The sequence below is a fragment of the Venturia canescens genome, chromosome 2 (assembly GCF_019457755.1).
Source record: "Venturia canescens isolate UGA chromosome 2, ASM1945775v1, whole genome shotgun sequence".
Classification (NCBI taxonomy): Eukaryota; Metazoa; Arthropoda; class Insecta; order Hymenoptera; family Ichneumonidae; genus Venturia; species Venturia canescens.
The window spans coordinates 12,500,882-12,524,627 of NC_057422.1; the positions used below are offsets into that span (position 1 = coordinate 12,500,882).

The following is a 23,746-nucleotide window of genomic DNA, read 5'->3' on the forward strand; positions in this document are numbered from 1 at the left end:
TCTCTCTCTTCCGTCAATAAAAGCTGCAGTCCTCTGGGAGCTTTTCGGCTAGAAGGGCAACTTTTTTCATCGGAAATGTCCAAGAGTTTTCGAGCAGTGGAATCAATTAATTGGAAGCCATCGATATCGGAGATTGCAGGTCGTTTGAGTAGAAGAAATTTGGCGAGTAGTGCGTCGATCTCGGGCAAAAAATGTGCTCCAATAAATCTGACGTTTTGCTGTTTTGACGTTAGAATTGTTGCGAACCCTCGGAATCTCGCCGCCTCAATTCTACGACGAAAACTTTTTTGCAACGACTCCAACTTCCTGGCACAATTCTTTGGATTTTGATGACCACGAGGAGTCGGACATTTTTCCTAATATTTCCGAGAGTGAAGGATCGATCAAGGAACCCTATTTCGACAGGGAAGCAATAATCGAACGACTGAATATCGCTATCGAAGAAGGCAAAAATATCCAATCGAGGAACAATTGCTTCCACGAATACCTCGTCGAGCACTTCAAAAGAAAACAGGTAATTTCATCATTCCAGAACCACAGAAACTTCCGTTCTCGTCATCAAAGAGTTTCTTAAATTTCCATTTTTTTCTCTTACTCAAAACTTTTCGCTCGCATGTTTCCGCGTAGAACGTACAAATAGTCGAAACTGAAAAAAACGAACAAAAAATAATAAAATGAAAAATAAAAAAATAATAAAAAGAGTAAAGAAATAACATCGGTGCCTTGGCCAATGGATCCATCTGTATTTTCAACCCTTTATTAGATGATGCACGTCTGTACCAACGAGTCCGAGGATGACGTCTTGTTGAACGAGTATTTAAGGAAGCTGGACGAATTGGAAAGATCGAACGAGGAGCTGAGAGCTTCTGGCGATGATTGGGAAGCTGAGCTCACCCGAACGCGTGCTCGAATAAGGGAGAGGAAAGAAGATGCGAAAAACGAAACGAACGAAATGATAAGCAAAGAGCGTGAGATTGGCTCCTCCTCGTGGCAGTGTGGAAAGCCACTGAGTATGAAAAGAGTCCAAGCTTTGATGACGCGACAACTTGACAGAATGAGGGACATCGCAAAATTTCGTATCCGTTATGTACGTAAAAACGAAAACGAGGCTACAGCTTCGGCACCGTTGTTGCCATGAGGATCATTTTTAGGGAGCAAAAAGCTTGAGGAACGAAAATACTGTGATAAATAAATGAGAGCGAAGAATTCCTGATTGGAAAATGTTTTGTCAAGCATCGAAATTCCAATGAGGGATTATAAGATTTTTTAATAAGGATAAATATCAAAATTCAGTACTTTAAACAGCACGATTTCGTAATTGTTTATCTCAGTGTGTATGATGCTTTCAGACGCGATTGAGAAACGAATTAGTAGAGGTAGAAGTGGAACTAAAACGTGGCGCGATATCGGGCCCGAATTTAACGAAGGAGGATTACGAGCGACTGGAGGCCGAGCAATTTCGTTACAAGCTCGAATTGCAAACGATGAAAAACGAGTGCGTTCGATTTCGCGATCGTCGGGATAATCTCATCGTTCGTATTAAAGAGATGCCGGAAAAAATGAAGGGAGTGGATATTTCACTAGAAAAGTGTGAAAAAATGATGATCCTTTTGAAGTACTCGATAAAGTTGCAACTGCAAGAGCGAAAAATTTGGCTCGCTAAATTGGCCGATGCGAAACACTTTGTACGGAATTTCAACGAAATAATCGGGGCCACCGAGCGTCCGGAATTCGCCACGAGAATTACAAATATTAGGAAGGAACACGAAGAGTGGATGAAAAAAATTTCAAGCTTTTTGAGCGACATCAGGAATTTAGGACAGTCGTTGAATTCGCTGAGGGCAAACTTGATGCTGCATGGCCAAGAATTGGAACGAGTATCGAGGCAAATTCGCGATAAATCAGTCTTTGATTCGGCGAACGAAAGAACTTCGGGCGGGCACGTTTCACGAGGATGAAAAAAGTACGAACAAAATCATCGACATTTGTTTATCGTACGTTTATTAAATAATTATTTTGATTTCGTTGTTGTTTTTGTTGATTTTTTTTTTTTTTTTTTTATATTAGCAACAGTTTCGTATAAATAAGGGGGCGGGGAAAGGCCTTGTTAAAAGATCGTAAAAATAACGAATTATTGGTCGATTATTCGTTTTTTTTGCTTAATAACGCCCTCGTATGTTCGAACACATTTTGTACTTAATATTATTGTTTTTTTACTCGAAATATTCTCTCAAGGCCCAAAATGACGAAGATTAATATTAACGAGATGAATTTCACGCGAGATAAATCTCGTGAAATAATAAACGTTAAGAATTTCACTTAAATTCAATAGAAAATAATAATGTTTGATTAAATTGTCTAGAAATGGAAAAGTCTCAATTCAAACAAATGAACAATTGTATTTTTTTATTTGCGATCCAGTTGAGTCAAATCAGTGCCAAGTTTTTAGAACCGTTTCTACAAATTGTCCTGCATTAATCGACGATAACAGAGAATGAATGCCACTGCCCCTGGCAGGAGTGAAAAATGAAAAGCTTCACTCATATCACAAGAGATTTGCTAATATTTCACAACAAAAAATCGATCGCTGTTTCGCCCTCGTGGCTACAGATTCCGTGATTCTAATTTCCTTCGATTCTACCGAGATTTCTGGCAGTGGCATCCATTCTCTATTATCGTCGATTAATGCAGGACAATTTGTAGAAACAGCTCCAAAAATTTAGCACTGATTTGACTCAACTGGGTCGCGACAGGAAAAATACAGTCGTTGAATCGCAAAGTTAAAAATTCTTATTATATTTCACTGGTCTTCGTTCGTAGAAAGACTGTAAATTGAAAAAGAAAATAACCAATTTTTCGGCGACTCCGTTTTGTTTGGATTTTCAGAACGATCGTAAATTATCACATGTCGTATTTGATCGTGTTTTTGAGAACGGCTTTAACTAAGTCAATTATTACCCAAAAGGTCGAAAACGGAAGATAAACTTGTTCACACACTCCACTGATGAAAAGTTCCTTCGATTGACGCTGCTACTTTTTCTCGGGGCAAAAGAATGCCTCGGTACATTTCCTTCTTATTAGTTTCTACGTTATCGAGCCTAATTTCATGTTAATAATAATAAATATTCTACGTATTAAAAGAGCGATTAAAACTGTTCAATGTCGACTATTAATTATAAATATTTACAAACTTTACGCATTAATTTCCTAACGGTCGTTCAATTTGAATGGATCGAAAGTCGAGAATATCGAAGATCGGAGATGGAAAATTGAATGCGGTTGGACGATCGCGCTTGGTCGATCGAATCGTGATTTTTTCCTCGTTATATTAAATGTTATCATTCGTATATAAATGTTACTTTAATGTATTGCACATTGGCTGTTGGCAGCTTTGATTATTTTTCGTTCAATCGACGAGATACTTAAAATCTCTGAAAATTGCATACATCCATGCAGACTTGAAAGATTCTGTTTTTTGCTCGGTTTTAAAAATGCAAAAAAACATTAATAATTGTTGTAAAGTTAAAAAATTTTAAGCTATAATATTCGTTTGAAGACGATATTACCAAATATCTTAAGAATCCAGTAAACGGCGAATAGACAAGACAAAAAATGATAACGTTTTTGTACTCAATCTACAAGAAACAGGAAGTTATTGGTCCAGCAATATTTGTGCGAAAATTTTGTACTTTTGATTCGCTGTTCAAGCAGCCCAGTGGCATTTACTTTATCACAATTTTAAGTCTGCAGATAATAAAATAAATGATTAGAAAGTTTGAGAGAGTTTATTATTCGCCATTCACGTTTTGCTTTTTGGATTTTTTGTTTTGAAAAATCGTTGGTTAACCCCAATTGATCTTTTCGTCTGCGATTCTCACAAATATTCGGCCGTAACAAAACAAAGTGAAAGAAATAAAATTCAACGAAGAGCTTCGGTCAATGCACGAGAAGTCGTACAATTTTCAACACTACCTTCGTATAAATATGGTGTATAAAAAATAGTTCCGAATTCGAACAAAACTGTTCGAATATTTCATAAACGATCGAGCGATATTTCGCAATGTCGTGCGTCCGGAAAATGCACCCGGATTTTGAGAGTCCGAAAATTCCAATCTTTACAGAGATTGAATTTTTATTCGTGTTTTCGAAGGTCGAGAAAAGAAGGCGTTTGTTCATGCATTGAAGCCCGTAAACCCGATTGTCATCTTGTAATTTTTCCACCCCTTGAAAAAAACCGATTTTTCATCGTTTCGAAGTCTGATCCTAACTCTCGATTGTTTTTGACTTTTGACCGGCTGTGTTCTTTCGAAATGCCATAGCCACTCGGTTTCTTTCACGCTTTTCGAATCTCCCTTTTTCGGTCGGTTTTCCTCCCTCGCTTTCTTTCCCTCTCACTCTTTCTCTCTCCTTTTCCCACGCAAATTTACAGCATGCAACATTTCTTCTTGTTCTTCTTGTAATTCTGCTTCAATGGTGGTCTCTCGGACAATTGAAACTTTCTCACAATTCGCACGAGCTCGTGAAACGCCTGGTCAACGTTCATACGAAGTTTCGCGCTACACTCGATGTATGGAATTTTCAGTTGTCTTGCGAGATTCTGGCCCTCGTCCATGGACACCTGCAATCGAAAATTTTTTTTTTTCACGCACCAGAAAAAAATAACGATAAAATGACGTTTTTTATAAAACCCCCATATCGATAATAAAAAAGATCTGAACCTCGAAATCACAAAAGCGCGAAAATTCCTCGAGGAATCTGCAAAACTGACAGCAACAATTGAGAAAATGAATAATCTTTATAAACGAAGAAAAGCAATGCGAGACCTCAATAAACAGGAAAGGAAACAATGAAAATATTCACCGCCCGTTGATGGTCCAAATCGGCTTTGTTCCCGACCATGAGCATGGGGAACTCGTCACGGTCTTTGACCCTCAATATTTGTTTGTGAAACTTCATCATTTCGTCGAATGAGGAGTGATCGGTGACTGCGAACACAAGAAGGAAGCCTTCGCCGCTTCGCATGTACTGTTCTCGCATCGCGCTGAATTCTTCTTGTCCAGCGGTGTCGAGTACTGTCAAAACAAACAAACGACCATACAACACACATGCACGAGGCGAATTCAAAATAAAACGTGACGCGTTAAAACCGGCCGGATACGCCTGAAAGAGTTCATTGTTTTTGTCTACTGACTGTCGAGCTTTGCTGGTACGTCGTCGATGACGCATTGCTTCGTGTACGAGTCTTCGATCGTTGGATCATAGTCGGTCACGAAGTAGCTCTGAAAACACCAAAGAAGCGAATTTTTATTGAGTACAAAGAACGCGCTCACTTTTTTATTCATCTTTTTAGAATTTCATTCATTCTCGGTCAACGTACGTGGGTAAATTCCTGAAGATAAAATTCTATGACCGACACTAAACAATTCGAGGAAATATTTCATCAAATTTTGTCGAATAATATTTGTTCGTTAGAATTTTTCATTCTGACAGAATTCTGCTAGAATTCTTTGGAAGAACTCGATTATTTCTATTCCTATTCCTATCCAATTTCGTTGAAATATTGTGACGTTGAAGTTTGCAACGTTCGAGTCCGCGAGGATACCAACGAAAAAAATGAATTTGTAATTCCACAATTTTGTTTCCTCCCTAATTCGCAGATCGTAGTTTTTCAACGGTCAAATAAATGTTTTGAAATGGAGGAGATATTTCGTTGGGCGAGCTCGGCAAAGAAAACGTTCCGTTCTCGAGACGCGTACCGCGATACTGGCCGCCCATAAAGAAGCTCGTACAGCTGCTACTGTTCTTCCACGATTCTACGTGCTCGAAAAAATAATTTGAGGATCCTGGTCTCGAGACGTGACGATTGAATGGGCGTCGAAGATGAAAATTTGATGAATCCATTTTTTTTCATTATTTCGCAGAGCGCCTACATCCTGCAATCCTTTCGCTCGCGTGAACGGCGTCGACAGTGTGAGCAAGAATTGATATTGGGGAACGGAAAAGTGCGGCGATGAGAGCGTGAGGAAACTCGAGCAGTCCGACGTGAAATATCCGCTAAGAAGGAGCCGAACGAACGCACAAAATTCGGCAACAAAATGCTGCTGCATTTCCATACGTCGATCGAAAGGGAGCGTGAAATGTTTTGCGGCGCCAGTACGAAGGCGCTAATAAGTCAGGAACGAGGCGTGATATCATCGTCGAACGACGAGGGGCCAGATATAAACCGGTCCAACGCATATACGCATAGCGATAAACAGACGCGATCCCCACCACGCAATATTTTTGACTTTCTGCAAATTTGGGACACACGAGAGGGGAGAAGAAATAACTATAATTAGCCGAGTTTTGTTTATCGGGGAAAAAAATGCGTACACGGAGAGACTTTTATAGCAAAAATGACTATGTTTTTGTAGTAACGTCGGATCACATCAAATAACGCAAATGTTTAGGGAACCATTACCACAGTTCATAATAAATAACGCGCTGTATTATATAAAAAATGAACACCGAGCGAATTTTGATGAAAAACATAGTAAATAATGAAATGATTTGATGAAAATTTCGGAGATAACATAGCAGACGTTTCTCTGTGCTATACGAAAAATTGCATAGTTTCTCATTTTCCCTTTTACCGCACTGAATTTAGCTCAATAACAGCAAAATTCATGCGCCCACCAATTATATGAGGCGTTGCTCCGTATAAACATGAAAATTAACCAGTGGCACATGGTAAAATTTCAAGCAACTTGTCCAGTCCAATTCACCAATTTTTAACATTTCGCCAAAGACACGAGTGACATTCGGATATCGCCGTACATCGTTCGATGTAAGAATGTCGCAGACCTAAATTTTGCCTGTCGTACATAGTAAAATTTGAGAGAACTGCTTTCGGCATGAAAATTACTATGGACTTTGTTGAAATGTAATAGAATGGCGATATAGAACAGCACTGCTATAAAACAGCAATTTTTCTAGCAAATTCATTCGAAATATTCGTATAAAAGTCTCTCCGTGTAGAATTCATTAATCGAAAGTGCTAGGAGGCTTCACATCGGAAGATTCTTCTCGGCAAAAATGTTTCTGCAAATGTTCCAAGGGGAAACGGAGAAATTTTGAAAAATCAAAAACTATGACGATTTTTTCTGGTCGTTCCGTATTTTTCCACTGGAAATATCGTGTTTGAATTACACGGAGGACAAAAGTCTGGGGAAACTCTCGTTTCGTGTATGGGATCTTGTTCGAGAAGAAGAAAGAGAGGCTCGTTGAGAAAAAGCGAGGTTAAAAGACGTGGGTACACGCTGGGAGGACAATCTTTGCCTTCGCTCGTTCGTGTACGTTTCTTCTGTTTCTTCTCGAGCACTTCTTGTGTGTATACACGTGAAAAATAGCACATGTGTGGCCTTTCTACGCGGAATGCCCGTAGGAGGCGGTCTCGCACCCACGCGCGTCTTTGCGAGGCGCCCGATCTCTCGCGAGGCCTTTTTCTAAAGCAAACTCAAAAGAAAATAATCGAGAATTCGAACGGCCCTGTGGTATATGAGGCGGCGAAATCATTGAACGGATCGCGACATCGATGATCGTGGATTCTTCGATGTTCTGGCGGAAAACGTGATTTTCTTGATTTTTTTTCGACAATAAAATAAATGTTTATTGAAATGCTGTGAACGACGAAGGATTTGTAAAAATTTTTAGTTGAAAAAAAATAACGACAGTTTTAACAAAAAAATCATTATTTGAGGTACTAAATTTTCGGCTTTTTGGCACAATGTTTTTTTCCAACAAAATACGAAATCCTTCGTCCAGGCCCTAGCCATTATTGTGATAAATAAGTGGTATAAATTTGTATGAATCGGATTAATAGTTTTTTGGTAATCGTCGTCTCCCCCGCAAAGGTTTTTTTGAAAAACGACGATTCTGAGATAATCGCGTTTGAAGATTCAAGTATTAGAGGCCCGCGCGCACCGGACGATCGGATTCTTCGGACACTGTACTTGAAGAATATCTAATAAAAATTTTTTTTATTTTTCCGCCCATCGCAAGTGTACTAAGGCCTTAATAAAATTTTTGAAAAATTAACAAAAAACCATCAAATCTAATGAGCAATAAGAAAAAAAAAAATAACTTTCGAACAATAAATAATGAAAAAAGAAATGTCAGTTAATATTATAATAAATAGTAAAAAATTGTCAAAAAATGATGGAAATTGAAATTTGGAAAGACGCTCAAAGCTTACTGTATGAGGTGCTATATTTTTCATTTTGGCTTCCTCGCATAGAGGAAGCTTTAAGCATCGTTCCAAAAGCTTGAGAAAGCAATTCGTTACTTTTAATTTTTTTTTTTAATAAAATTTCAACTCATTTACCGACTTTTAACTTTTCCAAATAAATTTCCAAAAATTAAACCGGATTTTTCGCGAAAAACTCGTATTTTCGTAAAATTCGAAAAATCATAAAATTTAAACCGCTCGAGCGATATTTCCCAAATTCAATGCCAACCTTCCTACTATGATAATCTATAGATAAAAAAAAAATGAGTAATAAATCATAAAATTTGGGGAAGTTACAGCGTCGACACCGTTTTTTTTTAAATTTCAAAGCGTCGCAGGATCCATATTTTTTTTCAAATTCTGACAAAATTATCAGAGAACGAGGAGCTTGTTCAGATTAACATCTACGAAAAACGGTAGCCCTGTATCTCAAATCGTTTTCTCAAAGATATGATTTTTTCATGTTTTTCGAAATTTTGAGCACATTGACATTGAAAACTGGAAGAAAATGTTCATCGCTGCATAGCTTCCTCTGTGAGGAAGCAAAATATAAAATAGTAAAAATAAAATAAAAGTTGACATTGACAGTGTTCGATCCGTGCGTAAAGACCGCGATTCGATGACGAATTGTCGAGCAAAAAAGAATTAAAAATTGTTGAGTAAAAGTTCCAAATTGACATTTCTCTGTTGGACGTAAAAATCCTACGCTCGTTATCATACGAGATCGGCTGATACACGAGCGTGTTGGCCGTTGCCGAGAAAATGAAATCTTCCGCAGCGACTCTAGGCAAACATCATTACGTGAGTCAGTGGAAGAGCGAGTGGTGCAGAGCCGAGGAAAACCGCGGGCTTTGAGTTTTACCAAGAATAGAACGAGAAGAGGAATATAGCTCGACCGCTAGACGAGCGCACGCGAATATAGCGTTTCAGCAACGTTTGTTGTGAATTAGCCACGCTAATTCGAATCCCGAAGTCCCTGACGCGGAGGATGCTTTTTTTCGGGACTTTATGCGAGACTTGCTCTCGTTCGGTGCTTTATAAATGCGAGGATTCGAAGAGTTTATTAAGGAGGGTGGCTACACTCGTCAAAATGATAAGAAATTGATCAAATTTGGTTATAATGTTCTTCAACATCAAGTCCGAAGACACAATTTTTTTCAAAATTTTCTTCTGCTTAGTTATCGAGTAATTACGCATTAAAGCAGATTTCTTATGCCCGGAATGTATACCTATATGTATGGAAACGCTATGCTTATACACTTGAACTTTAGTGATCAATTACTCGATAACTGTACAGAAGAAAAATCTTTAAAAATTTCTATTGTCAAATTTGGCCCTAAAGAATATGTTCACCAAATTTTATTAAATTCTTATCATTTTGAAATTTTTAATGTATTTAACATGGTTTAGCATGGCAACATTGTATCGTCGGTAGCCACCCTCCTTAAGAGGGAATGAAAAGTGAAGATTTTGAGGCATTTTGAAAGCTGAACGCGCCCATTCGAAGCTGCATTTTGCAGTTGGAATTATCGCGATTTTATTCGCCATTGAGGCGAGGCGGTGAGGAAATTTTTAATAAATCGACAAACGCAGTGATTCGCATATGAATTGGTCCGAGTCTGAGCTCGCGTCTCGCCTCGTGTCCGTGAAAATTTGTAAGAATAAATATAGAATTTTAAATCAGGGTCCAAGGCCTGAATCTCTCGAAAATGAGGGAGAGCGTTAAGACGCGCGAGCCTCGGCGAAACGAGTGTCCGATCCGATGGCTCAACTTTTGCTCCCACGCACACGATTCAGAGTTCTTTCTCTCCGAAGCGTTTCCCCTCGTCAATAATCAATGGGCTTGAGCAATTGAGCCGATCCGACGGCTTGTCGATCTATTTATTCAAAGTCTTGGAGAGAAATCCCGGTTGACAACGATGCACAAGAATTTTTCATAACGTTGGGTCAAACTGCTTTAATTCGTCGACGTTGTTGACAGCTCCTCGGCGTTATCGTTTATTCTGCTAATTAAACTCGAGATGGAATTTCACCAAACACACGATTCCGCGTCATTCTATTTTCAGCACGTACGAACCTCGAGAAACAACAAAAAACGAGAAAAACATGACAAGCGGGATTTGATAAGAGCCTTAAGAAAATTGAGGCGTTTCATCAGCGTGATGGATATTTTTCATCGATGAAAGCCATTCCCGAGTTGCTTCACTTCGTTTAACATTTTCCTGGGGTTTCGATACACCTTCGTTACCCAGCAATTCGAGCAGATCCATCGCGATAGTGCCGATGTTCGGTACGCAGGGTGTCCAAAAAGTCGCATTGGATGACAAGGGGGCTCGATAAATCGTAAAATTCTGAAGAGAAAAGTCCCGAACTATTTCGAGGTGCGATGCACGGTTTGCGAATTACAAAATAATCTGTAGAAAGGCGTATCAAAGATGGCGGTCGAAACGCCGAACGACGAGATAGTCCAGACGAATAAGCTATAAAATCGACTGACTTCTATTCTGGAATGACGTAGGTTAGCCAATTTTTTTCTAGGTTCATTAGATATGGACGAACATATCTTCACTTATGCCCCAAAAAGTTAGGTCCGGATTTGTCCGTAACCGTTGTTTAAACTTTTGGAACCCCACGTTTTGTTAAATAACGTCTTTGTTATGGGTTGTACACGGAAACTGTTCAAACAAAAGTTGCTCGTCTCATCATTCTTGAAAAAATGAGCCGTCATGAGATCGATTATCATTATTTGTTTAGTTGCAGAACCCAAAGTCCCGTGAAAAAAAAAAAAATACATTTTTCGTTATAAATTGATAAATAAACAACGTGTGGCTTTGAAACTCATGATACAAGTAATATAAGGTATCTTCAAAATTATCGTACAAATTTTTTTTGCTTATGTTGTATAGTTTAGCAACAATCCGCAACAAGCCAAAATCCGTAAATCGTCTGCCCAGTCTGATCGCATTGGCCTACAGGTAGCCAAAAAATCATGGAGTCAGATCGTTACTAGTACTTTCCATAAATGGAAAAAAAAAATTTTTATACACCAAAATCACAATTTTTGGGCGACTTGAAATTTTATGCTTTTAAACAATTAGAGATATCTCGGAGAATTTTCATATTATTGTAAATATTATGATAGATTGTACTTGCCCTTCATTTGACGAGTAATTTGAAAAAAAAAAAATATGAATATCTTGGTTAGAACCGGAGATAATGATGTTTAAGTGTTATTTTGTTTATTGTTGTTGTTATCAACATTGGGGGGTGGAAAAAAATATCATCTACCTCTCAACACCCCAGGGAATCACCGTGAATTTTTTCAGATCCTTAGGTGCGTTTTATCTAATTAAAAAAAATTGATTAAAGTTCGTCGAGCGTCGTCAGTCGGAGAAATGAGACCGAGCGGCGTGGTGGGGGGTCCGAGGCCTCGCGCGCCCGGCCGTTTCTACCGCTTACTTAACAAATCGATTACTCCGTTAATAATTACCGTACAATAGTTTATTTTTTTTTTAACTATGCTATTTTTTTCTCAACAATTCGAATCTGAAATTAGATTTTCAATATTCATGAATTTTTTTTTTTTTTTTTATTTGAGTAATATTCTTAGGAAATATTGCTCGAAATAATTTCAAGGACATAATGTGAGTTTGAAGATAGAATAAAAGAAAACAAAATTTAATTGGGATGGTGTGAGTATATATATATATATATATACGCATATAATGGAAGAGCGAGAGAGAGATTCAAAGCATTATAACGGGTTTTTTTCTGTGAATTACCCTCTCCCCTCGAACTGAGGCAGATGTTTTCGGCTGAAGGTTCTTCAGGTATAGAAAAAGTCTCCACAGACGGTCATTTCTGTCTGAGTCTTCCTTTCGAACAGTCAGTATACGAACGAAATTTTACATTCTGTGGTGAAATATGTTTGGTGAAACACGTCGCTAAATATTACGTTTGCTGAAATACGTCGCTCTGTGGTAAGTTATAATTTGTAATAATGTCTGATCTGTTTACTGTAATGCATTAAAACATATTTCAACTTATATTATTTAAACACATTCACTAATTTGTAATATCTATAGAATTTTATTCCAAAAAGTCAACTCTACTAATCATCATTCAAAACAAAAAATTGTTTTTTTTAGTATTTGTCATACTATTGTAATGGAAATAAAATAAAGACTAGCATATTATGTTATCGTAGGTTATCTGATCATGGAGGAAAATCGATGTTTCCTGTGCAAGGAATCGTTAGACGAGGGCAAAACGATTCACCTTAAAGAAAAAGCGCTGGGAACATTAATCAAGGCAAGTGTTCAGAGAAGAGACGACAAACATCGAGAACTCCGTGGCAAGGATAATATCGTACTTCATAGTAAGTGTCATAAAAGTTACACTCATGCGAATAGTATCCAAGCCTGCATCAACGCCGCAACATCAAATACGTGCGCTGCATCCACACGCTCCGGTACAGCAACAGATTTCGATTTCGAGACGAATTGTTTATTTTGTGAAAAAGATGCATCTGAAACATTTTTGAAAAATCAAGCAAAAAAAAAAAATGTTTCGAAACGGGAAACTGTGAGTCTCATCAAAGATTCGAGAGATAATCTTGAGGTAGAAATAGATCTGATCGAAAGTAACGAAGACGTAACGTATGCGTTGGATACTAATGAAAATGAAGAATTCGATGATGATTCAATGGTACATTATTCGCCTACTTGTAAAAAACAGAAAACAACGATGTAATGTATGTATACGATCCTAGGCTCCACTCGTGTATTTTATAATATAGCTAATAATGTAATAAATAAGTTTAATATAATATGTATACACAATTTCGAGCGAAAAAAATGTTTGTATATTTATGGTCACATGTTCACAATTATTTTACGTATTGTAATATTAAATGTCATTGACGCTTGAATCAGTTTTATTTTTTGTACTATTATCCTACGTATTTTAAATGATTTTACGCTTTGAATCTCTCTCTCGCTCTTCCATTATATGTGTATATATATATATATATATACTCACACCATCCCAATTAAATTTTGTTTTCTTTTATTCTATCTTCAAACTCACATTATGTCCTTGAAATTATTTCGAGCAATATTTCCTAAGAATATTACTCAAATAAAAAAAAAAAAAAAAATTCATGAATATTGAAAATCTAATTTCAGATTCGAATTGTTGAGAAAAAAATAGCATAGTTAAAAAAAAAATAAACTATTGTACGGTAATTATTAACGGAGTAATCGATTTGTTAAGTAAGCGGTAGAAACGGCCGGGCGCGCGAGGCCTCGGACCCCCCACCACGCCGCTCGGTCTCATTTCTCCGACTGACGACGCTCGACGAACTTTAATCAATTTTTTTTAATTAGATAAAACGCACCTAAGGATCTGAAAAAATTCACGGTGATTCCCTGGGGTGTTGAGAGGTAGATGATATTTTTTTCCACCCCCCAATGTTGATAACAACAACAATAAACAAAATAACACTTAAACATCATTATCTCCGGTTCTAACCAAGATATTCATATTTTTTTTTTTTCAAATTACTCGTCAAATGAAGGGCAAGTACAATCTATCATAATATTTACAATAATATGAAAATTCTCCGAGATATCTCTAATTGTTTAAAAGCATAAAATTTCAAGTCGCCCAAAAATTGTGATTTTGGTGTATAAAAATTTTTTTTTTCCATTTATGGAAAGTACTAGTAACGATCTGACTCCATGATTTTTTGGCTACCTGTAGGCCAATGCGATCAGACTGGGCAGACGATTTACGGATTTTGGCTTGTTGCGGATTGTTGCTAAACTATACAACATAAGCAAAAAAAATTTGTACGATAATTTTGAAGATACCTTATATTACTTGTATCATGAGTTTCAAAGCCACACGTTGTTTATTTATCAATTTATAACGAAAAATGTATTTTTTTTTTTTTCACGGGACTTTGGGTTCTGCAACTAAACAAATAATGATAATCGATCTCATGACGGCTCATTTTTTCAAGAATGATGAGACGAGCAACTTTTGTTTGAACAGTTTCCGTGTACAACCCATAACAAAGACGTTATTTAACAAAACGTGGGGTTCCAAAAGTTTAAACAACGGTTACGGACAAATCCGGACCTAACTTTTTGGGGCATAAGTGAAGATATGTTCGTCCATATCTAATGAACCTAGAAAAAAATTGGCTAACCTACGTCATTCCAGAATAGAACTTAATTTTATTCTTCTGGACTAAGAGCCCGCGAACACTCCGGGATCACAACCCCCCCGCCACTGCCCTTAGTCCTTCGTCGTTTTTATAAGCGCAAAGCGCAACGAATCAGTGACTTCTCGGACGCCCTACTAACGTCTAATCTAATTTTGACTGAAGTCACGGCAGGATAAACTAGTATGTCGTAGGAAAAATCCGTTTGCCCTCGCGCCATGAATCTCTGGAGTGTGCAGTGTGTATGTTGATTATCGATCGCATTCTCTAACAATGACACAATACAGCTGATCGATTTGTGTACGATCTTTTTCACGCTGAAATATTATCTCGGATAATCCCCAATGGAGTGACTTTTATGAAGATACAATTAGTTTAATAGAAAGGAATATTTTGTGGCATTAATAGAGTAAATATGATGGGACAAATTACGATGCACGACTTTATTTGCGATCGGAAAAAAGGTTCGTCGTAATCCGAGAAGCTCGATGCGCTAATAAAGAAAATGACGTAGTTGTATACTCTCCCCATACTCTGTCGATCTTCGAGCTCACGGACCAACGTGTCTTACGGCTAGACTCACGACGTGTGTGGAATTGTCAATTACAAGAAATTTGAATGGATGAAGTACTGTTCGAAAAAAGAACCACAAAGAAATGACGCACCAAATAAATGAGAATAAAATAACGGGTTGAATATTTACCTGTATAAATTGAATCGTGATAGCGGATTTACCAACACCACCGCCACCCACTACGACGAGTTTGTACGTCTGTGCGTAGCTCTGTCTCTCACCGGTTCGCGACATAATTATACCGATATAACACAATACTTGAGAACTTGTTTTCGGCGTTTTAATCCTCGTATTTTTATCACGAGCGGGTGAAATAACGTCGGCAAAGATTCAATGAAAAGTAACGTCGATAATTTGACTTTCGGGGATGAGAACTTGTCGAGTCTTGAAGGACCTTGAAAGGCAATGCGTCGAGACGACGAAAAAAGAAATAAATATATATTTGACACTCGCGCCTTATCGACACTCCCGTAAATATTGTTGCACCGAGATATAATTTTACAAAAAACCAGTAAAAATAATTATTTATTCGAAAAGTTCGTGAGAACTTGCTACACTCGACGGATCAAGCTATTGAACTCGAGACAGTTTTTTTTTCGTTCTTATTCGTCTCGAGTACTACTCTCAATAAGTGTTTCAACGCGAACATATGGCTGTGTGCGTGCGCCCGCGCGCGTGTTCCTTGCCGTTTACGATACTCCACTTGACGGTGTATCCCCGCGACTGTTGAGAAGCAACAGGGGACGAGCGTCGTATACGGGAGAGCCGACGACTTTTTTCTTAAACGTGCGTCCACTAGTACGATTCGAGCGCCCCGCTGCTTGCGTTTCAAATTCTCTTGAATCGGTCGTAGGTCATGAAAAAAAACGCTTTTTGGTCAAACAAACGCCATCTCTGAGAACTTTCATATACTACTCGCGTGCAGGAATTGATCGACTCTGTTAGTAAAGCAATGTACCAACGTACCACAAATAGGTACGTGATACGAATAAATCAATGCGATTCGCGGGGTTGAAGAATTTTCTTCCATTATTTTTTATTTTTTTTTATTTTCGCCACGGGAGTTTACAAAAAATAATCCACTTCTAAATATTATGAAAGAAACCCTTCGATACTAAATAATTTTAAACGATTTCAACAAGCATCATTTTTATGCTTCTCTCACGCACATTTTTCAACATTTGTTGTTTGTAATTAAACTTTGTTGGAGAAAAATAACAAAATTTTATTGATCGATAATAACGAACATGATGATTTTTTGTATCAAGCAACTTCCGAAAAATTCAGTGGGGAATCAAAGTTACAGTAAAACGATAGATTTTTGTACATCCATCTGTATAAACAGCAATCTTGAGTTTTTTTTTAGGTCGTGTTTTGATATTGACTCTGAATACTGTAAGCCCTGTACCAATAAAGCACGTACTCGCAGTCCTCACAATGATCAGAACATAGTCAGTTTGGAGAAGCTTGAAAAATGAAGCTAAAGGTCTTGATAAAAACAAAAAAAAAAATACCAAAACTTGACATGGTAATTTTCCTGATTATCGACAGATTTATTCGTAAAGAAAAACGCTGTATGCGTCGTGTGCGCCGAGACTTTCTCGGTATTCTATTCTCGCACTAATCGAGAATGAAGCCTTGTTCTGTGATCTGTGAGAGGGTATAACCAAGGTCGATACTTGATTTCAATAAAGATAGAAAATCCAGATCCAGGTCGTTAAAAAAACTCTTCCGAAGAAAATTCGTCATACTTGTACGCGATATATTCGAATCACATTCCACTTTTTTGTGTTCAGTATATTTTTCACATAAAAAGGGATAAGATCGTGGATAAGATTAAGTAAAAAAATAATGACCAACGTTCCATCGTTCGGGGAGACAAAAAAAATGCATGCAAACTAACTCATGCGGTAAATCCTGCGGTAGGATTCCTTATTCGCGAACGTCCGTGACACAAAATTCTCAGAATGCATTATTTGTAAATATGTGTACAATTAGTCAGCCTCGCGAGTCTGATGTGATCGTGTTTTGTCACTCATTTTTCGTCGGTTCTATTTTTATTTCGAAAACACATGTATAAGCACATACGAATGGAATTTGAATTAAAAAATGTGTCAATAAAACCTCGGCAATAAACCACGACGAAGGATTTGGCATGACGTAAGGGCGAGAGTCGATTAAGATCGCTCCAGAATTTTTATCTCACACATTCACCATTTCAGCGCGACCAAAATACGAACGAAAATTTCCCCCTTTCCGAGTCCCTGGTAATCTGGTATTACTTCGCGATTAGAGCGAGAACAAAAAGATTACAAATCTTGGCAAGGTCGTTTAGGGGATAAACGTCACGAATTTCCTTTCACTTTTAAGGAAGTGCCAACTTGTGCCCCCTCCTAAGTCTTCAGTCCTCAACGAGCTATCGAATAGTAAACAGTGGAGTTAGAGTTTTACGAACTTCGAATGTGTACTAAAATTAGAATATCTTGTTAAAACAAAATATACGCGGTCACAGAGATCGAATACCAATAAACGGATTGATCAAATCAATGTGTGTACGTAGTGTTAATAAATTGATAAAAAAATTATGAAATATTTGATTTGACAGTCTGCACTATTTGACCTTGTCATACACGGAGGAAAAATTTTGCGGCCCCTCATTTTTCGGCGGAGTTAATTTCTCAGAACGTACAAATCAATTTTGTCATTTTTCATTGCATAATAACAGGCCGCTTATCATTCGAAGACTCATAATTTAGCTGAGTAGCCGGAAAGACTCGGCGGTTTTTTTTCAGCAACCACACATTTCTTGATAAGATTGTCGCGGATACAAAAAAAAACGTCTGCATATTCGAGAGTGTGACTGCATGCGTCCGGGCGCGGTCATTAGAAGATCAGTTCTTGCTCGAGCATGTGCCCCCCCTACTTTTTTCGACAATATTTTCCTTTTCGTTCACGATGAGACGCAATTTACGTGATAAACAGAAAGTTTGCATTAATTGATAAGGGACCTCGCGACCGAGTGGAACATCATACATACGTGCTATTTTTTTCAACAGACAATTTTGAACTCGTTTTTCCCGTCTATTTTCGGACTCTATATAGTAGGCCATAGAGCGAGAAGAACTCGTTTGCAAAAACTCCCACTTGAAGGCGTGAAAAAATCCTTACATTTCCAAAATCTCTCAACCGCGTCTTCTATCATATTACTTATTGTCTATGTACAGAGCCTTTAGAGTGTTTACCTATGAAAACATTCATTCGTGTTTCAGAATTGACAGTGCGTGTATAAAAACTGTCGTGAGTTTTTAATTTAAAAAATGGGTGGGAGAAATAGTAAATCTTATTCTCCGCAAGAAAATAAACACTCGAGGAGACAAGCAGTTACCACGAGCACAGGTAAGTTTTTGTTTTTATGGAAAAGCAATGATCCGGTATATATATGTATAAGAGCGCCGGCTCCAAACAATAATAAGTTAAGGACACAACAAAAAGAAATATTTTTTATATACAAACTTGTAAATATTTTAACGTTTGAACTTTTGACGTCTAAATAACGCGGGTTATCTTATTTCAAAACTATAATAATGGATGAAATAGAAAATAATAAATTACGTTCAATAAATAACTTTGAGCGAGAAAAAGGCGTGTACAATTCAATTTTGAGCTGCCATGTAGAAATTTTTTGAATGCCCCCTTAAGTTCGCGTGACCTTTAGGACTTAATCAGTGATTCTTTCATCGTTTTCGTTATTATTTTATTTACTTATTCGTACTACTACAGCACAAGCATCAATTAATTCGTGTTGAAGTATAAGGTTAGTTTTAATAAGTATATAGAAATGATCACACAATAATCGATCAACAAAGAGTTTCCAAGCTCTTCAGTTTATTCGATAGAGGGCGTTCAGCGAATGTTTGACATTTTCATATAGTTTACGAGCATATATTACGAGCTCGCTTATGCAGAGATCTTTCCCTCGTGACGAAAAAAGAGATTGTTGCCTTCTCAGACGAGTTTAAAAAGTTATTACTACAATATCGTGTAGATTTCGATCCCGAAATAATTAAAGGTTAAATTCTTCATACTAAAAGTGCAGGCTTCAATTAATGGGAGGTAACATATATCATCATTGTTATATTCATTTGTTTTTATTGGATATATCCGTCAAAATTTATCGGCTTTTCGTGATGTCAAATTGGAAATCGAAAGATCCGAATTGACGGTTTTTTCAAAAGTAGATTTGTTGAATATTTGAATTGTGACTCACGTTTTAATGGATCTTGATTATAACAAGAAATGTCAGCGGTGCGCAAAATCTATAAAAGTGACAGTACAGAAGAGTGTGAAATATAATGTACCAAACTGTTGTTGTTCCTGTGAGTTTAGATCTTTCAATTCTCAAATATTTATGGTAGTTCATTGTTGAAGGATTCAGTGAATATGTCACAAACCCCTGGAAAAAATGCTTGAATTCCTGAAAATTTGAACTGAATTCTTCTCAGTATCCTTGGCATCGTTCGAACATTTTGAATGAATAGCAAAAGTAATCATCCTAAGAATTTCATAATGATATATTCAAAAAATTGGGAAAGAGTACACCTTTCAACCCAAGTCCCGTGAGAATGCACGAAAAATCTGGGGGCAGCTGGACCGCAAGTGTATGAGAAGAGTTAGAGGGTTCCTTAAAAAGTTGTATAGTAGCTCAAAATTTAGGTGTACGAATGTTACTGAAGTTTAAAAATTCATGAAATTACAATAAGATTATTATAGATTATTAATTCATTTTCAATTATATGGAAAGTAATATCAAATGTAATTAATCAAAGCTATTAATGAATTATGTTTTTTATTTTCTAGGCAAATCAGAAAAACTCGACTATGTCGAAGATGTTGTTTGCAACGAGAGTGACATCAACGATAATGAAATGAAGTTATTGCCATTGGGAGATGATGGAGGAAAAATCTTATTGATTAAGCAGAAGGGAGAATTGCACGCTATAGGAACAAAATGTACCCACTACGGTGCTCTTCTGCATACAGGAGCATTGGGAGACGGAAGAATCAGATGTCCTTGGCACGGTGCTTGCTTCAATATCAAAACTGGCGATATCGAAGATTATCCAGGATTAGATTCTTTGCCCTGTTATAAGGTTCACTCCTATATATATTATTTCACATATTTAGTTCCTCCACTAATTCTTATATTTGAATCAAATTTCTTTTTAATTTTGTGTGGGAAATTCACAACAATCGATTGACGCAACACAACAAAGTATTGAAAAACGCTAAAGCAATGTTCCAAGTTTATTAAAAAAAAAATGGATTGAATTTCAATTGGAACGACTTAATGCTAGAACGAAATGAGTAGGAAATCTTTCAGTGTATAATGAAATCGTATATTATTTTTTCCAGGTATCCGTGGACAATGGGCAAGTAAAAGTTCAAGCGAAACGTAAGGACCTTGAGGCGAACAGACGAATCAAAGGGATGTGCTCATTAAGGAAGGAGTCACCAAAAACTGTTGTGATAGTTGGTGGGGGACCAGCAGCTGCTACGTGCGCTGAAAGCCTTCGTCAGGAAGGCTTTGATGGTCGAATCGTTATGATATGTAAAGAGAACGTTTTGCCATATGATAGGATAAAGGTTTCCAAAACAATGGACATGGATGTGCAGAAAATTCTTTTGAGGCCTCAGATGTTTTACGACGAGAATAAAATTGAAACGAAACTTGGTGTCGAAGCCACTGGTTAGTTCAAAGTTCAACTTCGATCGTGTGAATTATTTCGAAATCCGAAAAGGGAACTTCGGTTTCCATTCGGACGAAAAAAAGAGTGAACCTTCGTATCGTAAAATCAACTAATTTTGCATTTTTTATTTTTCGTTTGCAGCATTGAACACGGCTCAGAATATTGTCAAATTGAGCAATAATGAGGAATTGAAATACGATAATTTGTTCATTGCAACGGGAAGTAAAGCACGAATGCCCGATGCACCAGGATCTAATTTAACAAACATATTTGTCCTCCGTGATTACACCGATGCAGCTCGAGTTCACCAAAAATTGTCATCGGACAAACATGTCGTAATTCTTGGACAGAGTTTCATTGGTATGGAAGCTGCTGCTTATTGCGCTGGAAAATGTGCTGAAGTTACTGTTATTGGACGCGACAAAGTTCCTCTCAAGGCTGTTTTCGGTGAAGATATCGGGGATCGGGTGAAACAAGAACACGAAAAAAAAGGTTTGAAAATATGTGAATAATTTCAGTACTATCCACCTGAAAATTATTGTAGAAGATTCAAATTTGAATTTGTTCGGAATTAATCCAAGAACTTTAGATTCATATTGATATCAAGATAATTTAACGGGCGAATAAAAATACATTTTTTCCTATTTCAGGTATAAAATTCATAGATGAAATGAATATCGCAAGGTTCATAGCGAAGGATGATGGCCAAACTTTGGGCCAAGTTGAGCTTACGAACGGGGTACTTCTTCAAGCGGACATTGCTATAGTAGGCATTGGCTCGACTTTCTACACAGACTGGCTTAAAGATTCAGCTCTCGAACTTATGCCCAACGGCAGTGTCATCGTAGATAAGGTTATTTAAATTTCAATTTATTCTCTCGTTTAGTATTTTATTGCAGAAAGTTGACAGTGCCAATCGGTAGCCTTTAAAATCATAACAATATTCACTGCTTTGATAATTTTTAAAATCCTTTTTCAGAATCTCCGAACGACTGCAAGAAATGTATTTGCTGGTGGTGATATCGCATGTGCTCCTGTATTCGCTGCCCAGGATATTTCAGCCGCAATCGGTCACTGGCCGTTGGCACATTATCACGGGAAAATAGCAGCCTTGAATATCGTTGGAAAAGAAACTCCTCTTCGTGCTGTACCTTTCTTCTGGACCATGCTCTTTGGAAAAGGTTACCGCTATGCAGGTACGATTATAAATTTATCATTGTGAGATACAGAACACAAAAAATGCTTTTTTCGTATCTCCTTTTGAATATACCCACGATCGAATGCAAACGATTGTATTTCCCTAGGTTTTGGTAGAGCAACGAGTCACAAGATTTATGGATCGCTGTCTGATTTGAAGTATTTCGCTTACTATTTCAACGAGGGTAGAGTAATTGCTATGAGCAGTTGTGGTACCGATCCAATTGTTTCGGACTTTGCTGAGTATTTGCACGAAGGAAAGACTTTGACCGAAGCCGAAGTTACAGCGAATCCAACTGGTTGGATGCGGAACAAACCTAAAGATTTGGACAAGCTATTATCCGCCTCAAAAACAGTTTTGTCCGCGAGCCACTCGTAAGGATTCATGATGTCCTAATTTATGGTTACGAACGGCCTTCTATAAGTGTACGTCGAGTTGAACGAAAAAATATTTTCCGAGACTCTTTTGGCTTTAGAGAATAAGATATTTTTAAAACCTGGTTGCAAAAATATGTTCCTTAAGCCGCAATCTACAAAGATAAAACAAAGTTTTCTCGATTCGTGAGCTACGTGAGCATCCAAGTTTCTAACATTGGAAACAAGCGTATGAGGTCGGGAATTTTGATACGCATTTTTTCTTTATGACTGCATTTGTTGGCAGGACCACAAAAAATCACAGTATAAACGCCGTGAAATTCCGTTTTCCTTACCCCGTGCATGGATTGCTAGATTCGTCAGTTCGTACTCCCAAAATACAATATTTTCATGCTATTTATTTGTAAACTTTTAGGATCGGTGCTTTGTGCGGGAGTCAACAGCGAAAAGCTTATCATACGTTAGCTGTAAGGCAACGAGATTTCTGTAAAATGAGTGGAACTTTTGAACGAATAACCCACTGTAAAAAAATGTTCAAATACGCCAAGTTTATCGTCGGTTTTCGCATTTAAATATTCAAACCAAATTACTACATTTGAGTTTTTTTAAACCGACGATTTTTTGTATGAATTTCTAGTGATTATTTTTTCTCAGTTAAATATTGCAGTAATTTTATTGCACCTATGTACTTTCATATAAAAGATTTTTTAATCAAATCCACGAAAAAGTTGACCTAATTGAAAATATCCAGAAGCAAATGTTAGCAACTTTTACATTCAAAATGTTTAATTTTTGAGTAATTGTAGCTCAAAAATATTCTTTCAGTCGATTGACAGTCAAAGAAAAATTCTTGCAAGATAATCGATTACGTAATAAAAATCTCTCTAATTCTCAAAAATGCTTGCAGAAATGATATAAAACGATATGTTCAAGAAACACTGCGAGTTCTGGGAAGTGAAGATTTGAATGACGACGATGATTGAAGCTAGAAGAATCGTCCAATTCTAATTTATGAGCATATTAATGCAATCTTATGATAAACACATGTGACTCTGTATACATACATAATTGAATACATATTTATTTAATATCGGCAGAAATAATTTCACGTTGTACAAAATAATTATTTTGTACAGACTCTTATTATTCCCAAGCATCAGAAACACTCAAGTGACTCAGTTGCTCTGCCCAAGTGAACGTTTTTGAAAACTTCTCGTTTCTTCTTTCATTCGCCTCGGCTATGAAATGTTGCACACCTTTTTTCTTTCCAATTATTGCTTTGGACTGTTCAACCGTCAAATAAGGATGTCGCAGGATCAACATGTTTTGTTCTTCTCTTTCTAACTCTATGTAACGCT

General features: G+C 37.2%; 4 protein-coding genes across 9 annotated transcripts; 3 read left to right on the plus strand and 1 right to left on the minus strand.

The window, feature by feature from the left end:
* The first annotated feature begins 87 nt into the window (after nucleotides 1–87).
* On the plus strand, nucleotides 88–2,191 carry LOC122406251 (centrosomal protein of 83 kDa-like). The gene is made up of 3 exons (XM_043411607.1): nucleotides 88–514; nucleotides 764–1,087; nucleotides 1,350–2,191. The coding sequence occupies exons 2-3, from the start codon at nucleotides 764–766 to the stop codon at nucleotides 1,956–1,958; spliced, it is 933 nt and encodes a 310-aa protein (XP_043267542.1). The 5' UTR covers nucleotides 88–514; the 3' UTR covers nucleotides 1,959–2,191.
* Ras64B (ras-like protein 2) lies at nucleotides 1,985–15,813 on the minus strand. Its single transcript, XM_043411608.1, has 4 exons — nucleotides 15,199–15,813; nucleotides 5,192–5,279; nucleotides 4,861–5,072; nucleotides 1,985–4,618 (listed from the first exon to the last, which is right to left on the minus strand). Exons 1-4 carry the CDS (start codon nucleotides 15,301–15,303, stop codon nucleotides 4,424–4,426), a joined length of 600 nt encoding a protein of 199 aa, XP_043267543.1. The 5' UTR covers nucleotides 15,304–15,813; the 3' UTR covers nucleotides 1,985–4,423.
* LOC122406253 (uncharacterized) lies at nucleotides 12,059–13,196 on the plus strand. The gene is made up of 2 exons (XM_043411609.1): nucleotides 12,059–12,246; nucleotides 12,474–13,196. The coding sequence occupies exon 2, from the start codon at nucleotides 12,485–12,487 to the stop codon at nucleotides 13,016–13,018; it is 534 nt and encodes a 177-aa protein (XP_043267544.1). The 5' UTR covers nucleotides 12,059–12,246; nucleotides 12,474–12,484; the 3' UTR covers nucleotides 13,019–13,196.
* Nucleotides 15,814–17,465: 1,652 nt separating the features above from the next.
* LOC122406598 (apoptosis-inducing factor 3) lies at nucleotides 17,466–23,491 on the plus strand. 6 transcript variants are annotated; one of them, XM_043412131.1, is made up of 9 exons: nucleotides 17,466–17,621; nucleotides 18,339–18,465; nucleotides 19,927–20,219; nucleotides 20,482–20,815; nucleotides 20,958–21,308; nucleotides 21,467–21,669; nucleotides 21,796–22,012; nucleotides 22,121–22,388; nucleotides 22,804–23,491. In XM_043412131.1, the coding sequence occupies exons 2-9, from the start codon at nucleotides 18,387–18,389 to the stop codon at nucleotides 22,958–22,960; spliced, it is 1,902 nt and encodes a 633-aa protein (XP_043268066.1). In that variant the 5' UTR covers nucleotides 17,466–17,621; nucleotides 18,339–18,386; the 3' UTR covers nucleotides 22,961–23,491. The 6 variants fall into 6 exon arrangements, with proteins under 6 accessions (XP_043268066.1, XP_043268072.1, XP_043268071.1 ...); XM_043412137.1 differs by having other exon boundaries at nucleotides 22,121–22,439; nucleotides 22,804–22,974; XM_043412133.1 differs by having other exon boundaries at nucleotides 17,471–17,617.
* Nucleotides 23,492–23,746: the final 255 nt, after the last annotated feature.

What these genes read in the sequence shown, in the direction of transcription:
- Ras64B (XM_043411608.1), bottom strand. Translation starts at nt 15,303, where the DNA reads ATGTCGCGAACCGGTGAGAGACAGAGCTACGCACAGACGTACAAACTC. An exon ending in CGTACCAGCAAAGCTCGACA is followed by an intron (nt 5,073 to 5,191) that starts GTCAGTAGACAA and finishes TTGTTTTGACAG; the next exon opens with TACTCGACACCGCTGGACAA. An exon ending in ATTTGGACCATCAACGGGCG is followed by an intron (nt 4,619 to 4,860) that starts GTGAATATTTTC and finishes TTTCGATTGCAG; the next exon opens with GTGTCCATGGACGAGGGCCA.
- LOC122406598 (XM_043412131.1), top strand. Translation starts at nt 18,387, where the DNA reads ATGGGTGGGAGAAATAGTAAATCTTATTCTCCGCAAGAAAATAAACAC. An exon ending in AGCAGTTACCACGAGCACAG is followed by an intron (nt 18,466 to 19,926) that starts GTAAGTTTTTGT and finishes TTTATTTTCTAG; the next exon opens with GCAAATCAGAAAAACTCGAC. An exon ending in AAAAGGTTACCGCTATGCAG is followed by an intron (nt 22,013 to 22,120) that starts GTACGATTATAA and finishes GTATTTCCCTAG; the next exon opens with GTTTTGGTAGAGCAACGAGT.
- LOC122406251 (XM_043411607.1), top strand. Translation starts at nt 764, where the DNA reads ATGATGCACGTCTGTACCAACGAGTCCGAGGATGACGTCTTGTTGAAC. An exon ending in CAAAATTTCGTATCCGTTAT is followed by an intron (nt 1,088 to 1,349) that starts GTACGTAAAAAC and finishes TGATGCTTTCAG; the next exon opens with ACGCGATTGAGAAACGAATT.
- LOC122406253 (XM_043411609.1), top strand. Translation starts at nt 12,485, where the DNA reads ATGGAGGAAAATCGATGTTTCCTGTGCAAGGAATCGTTAGACGAGGGC.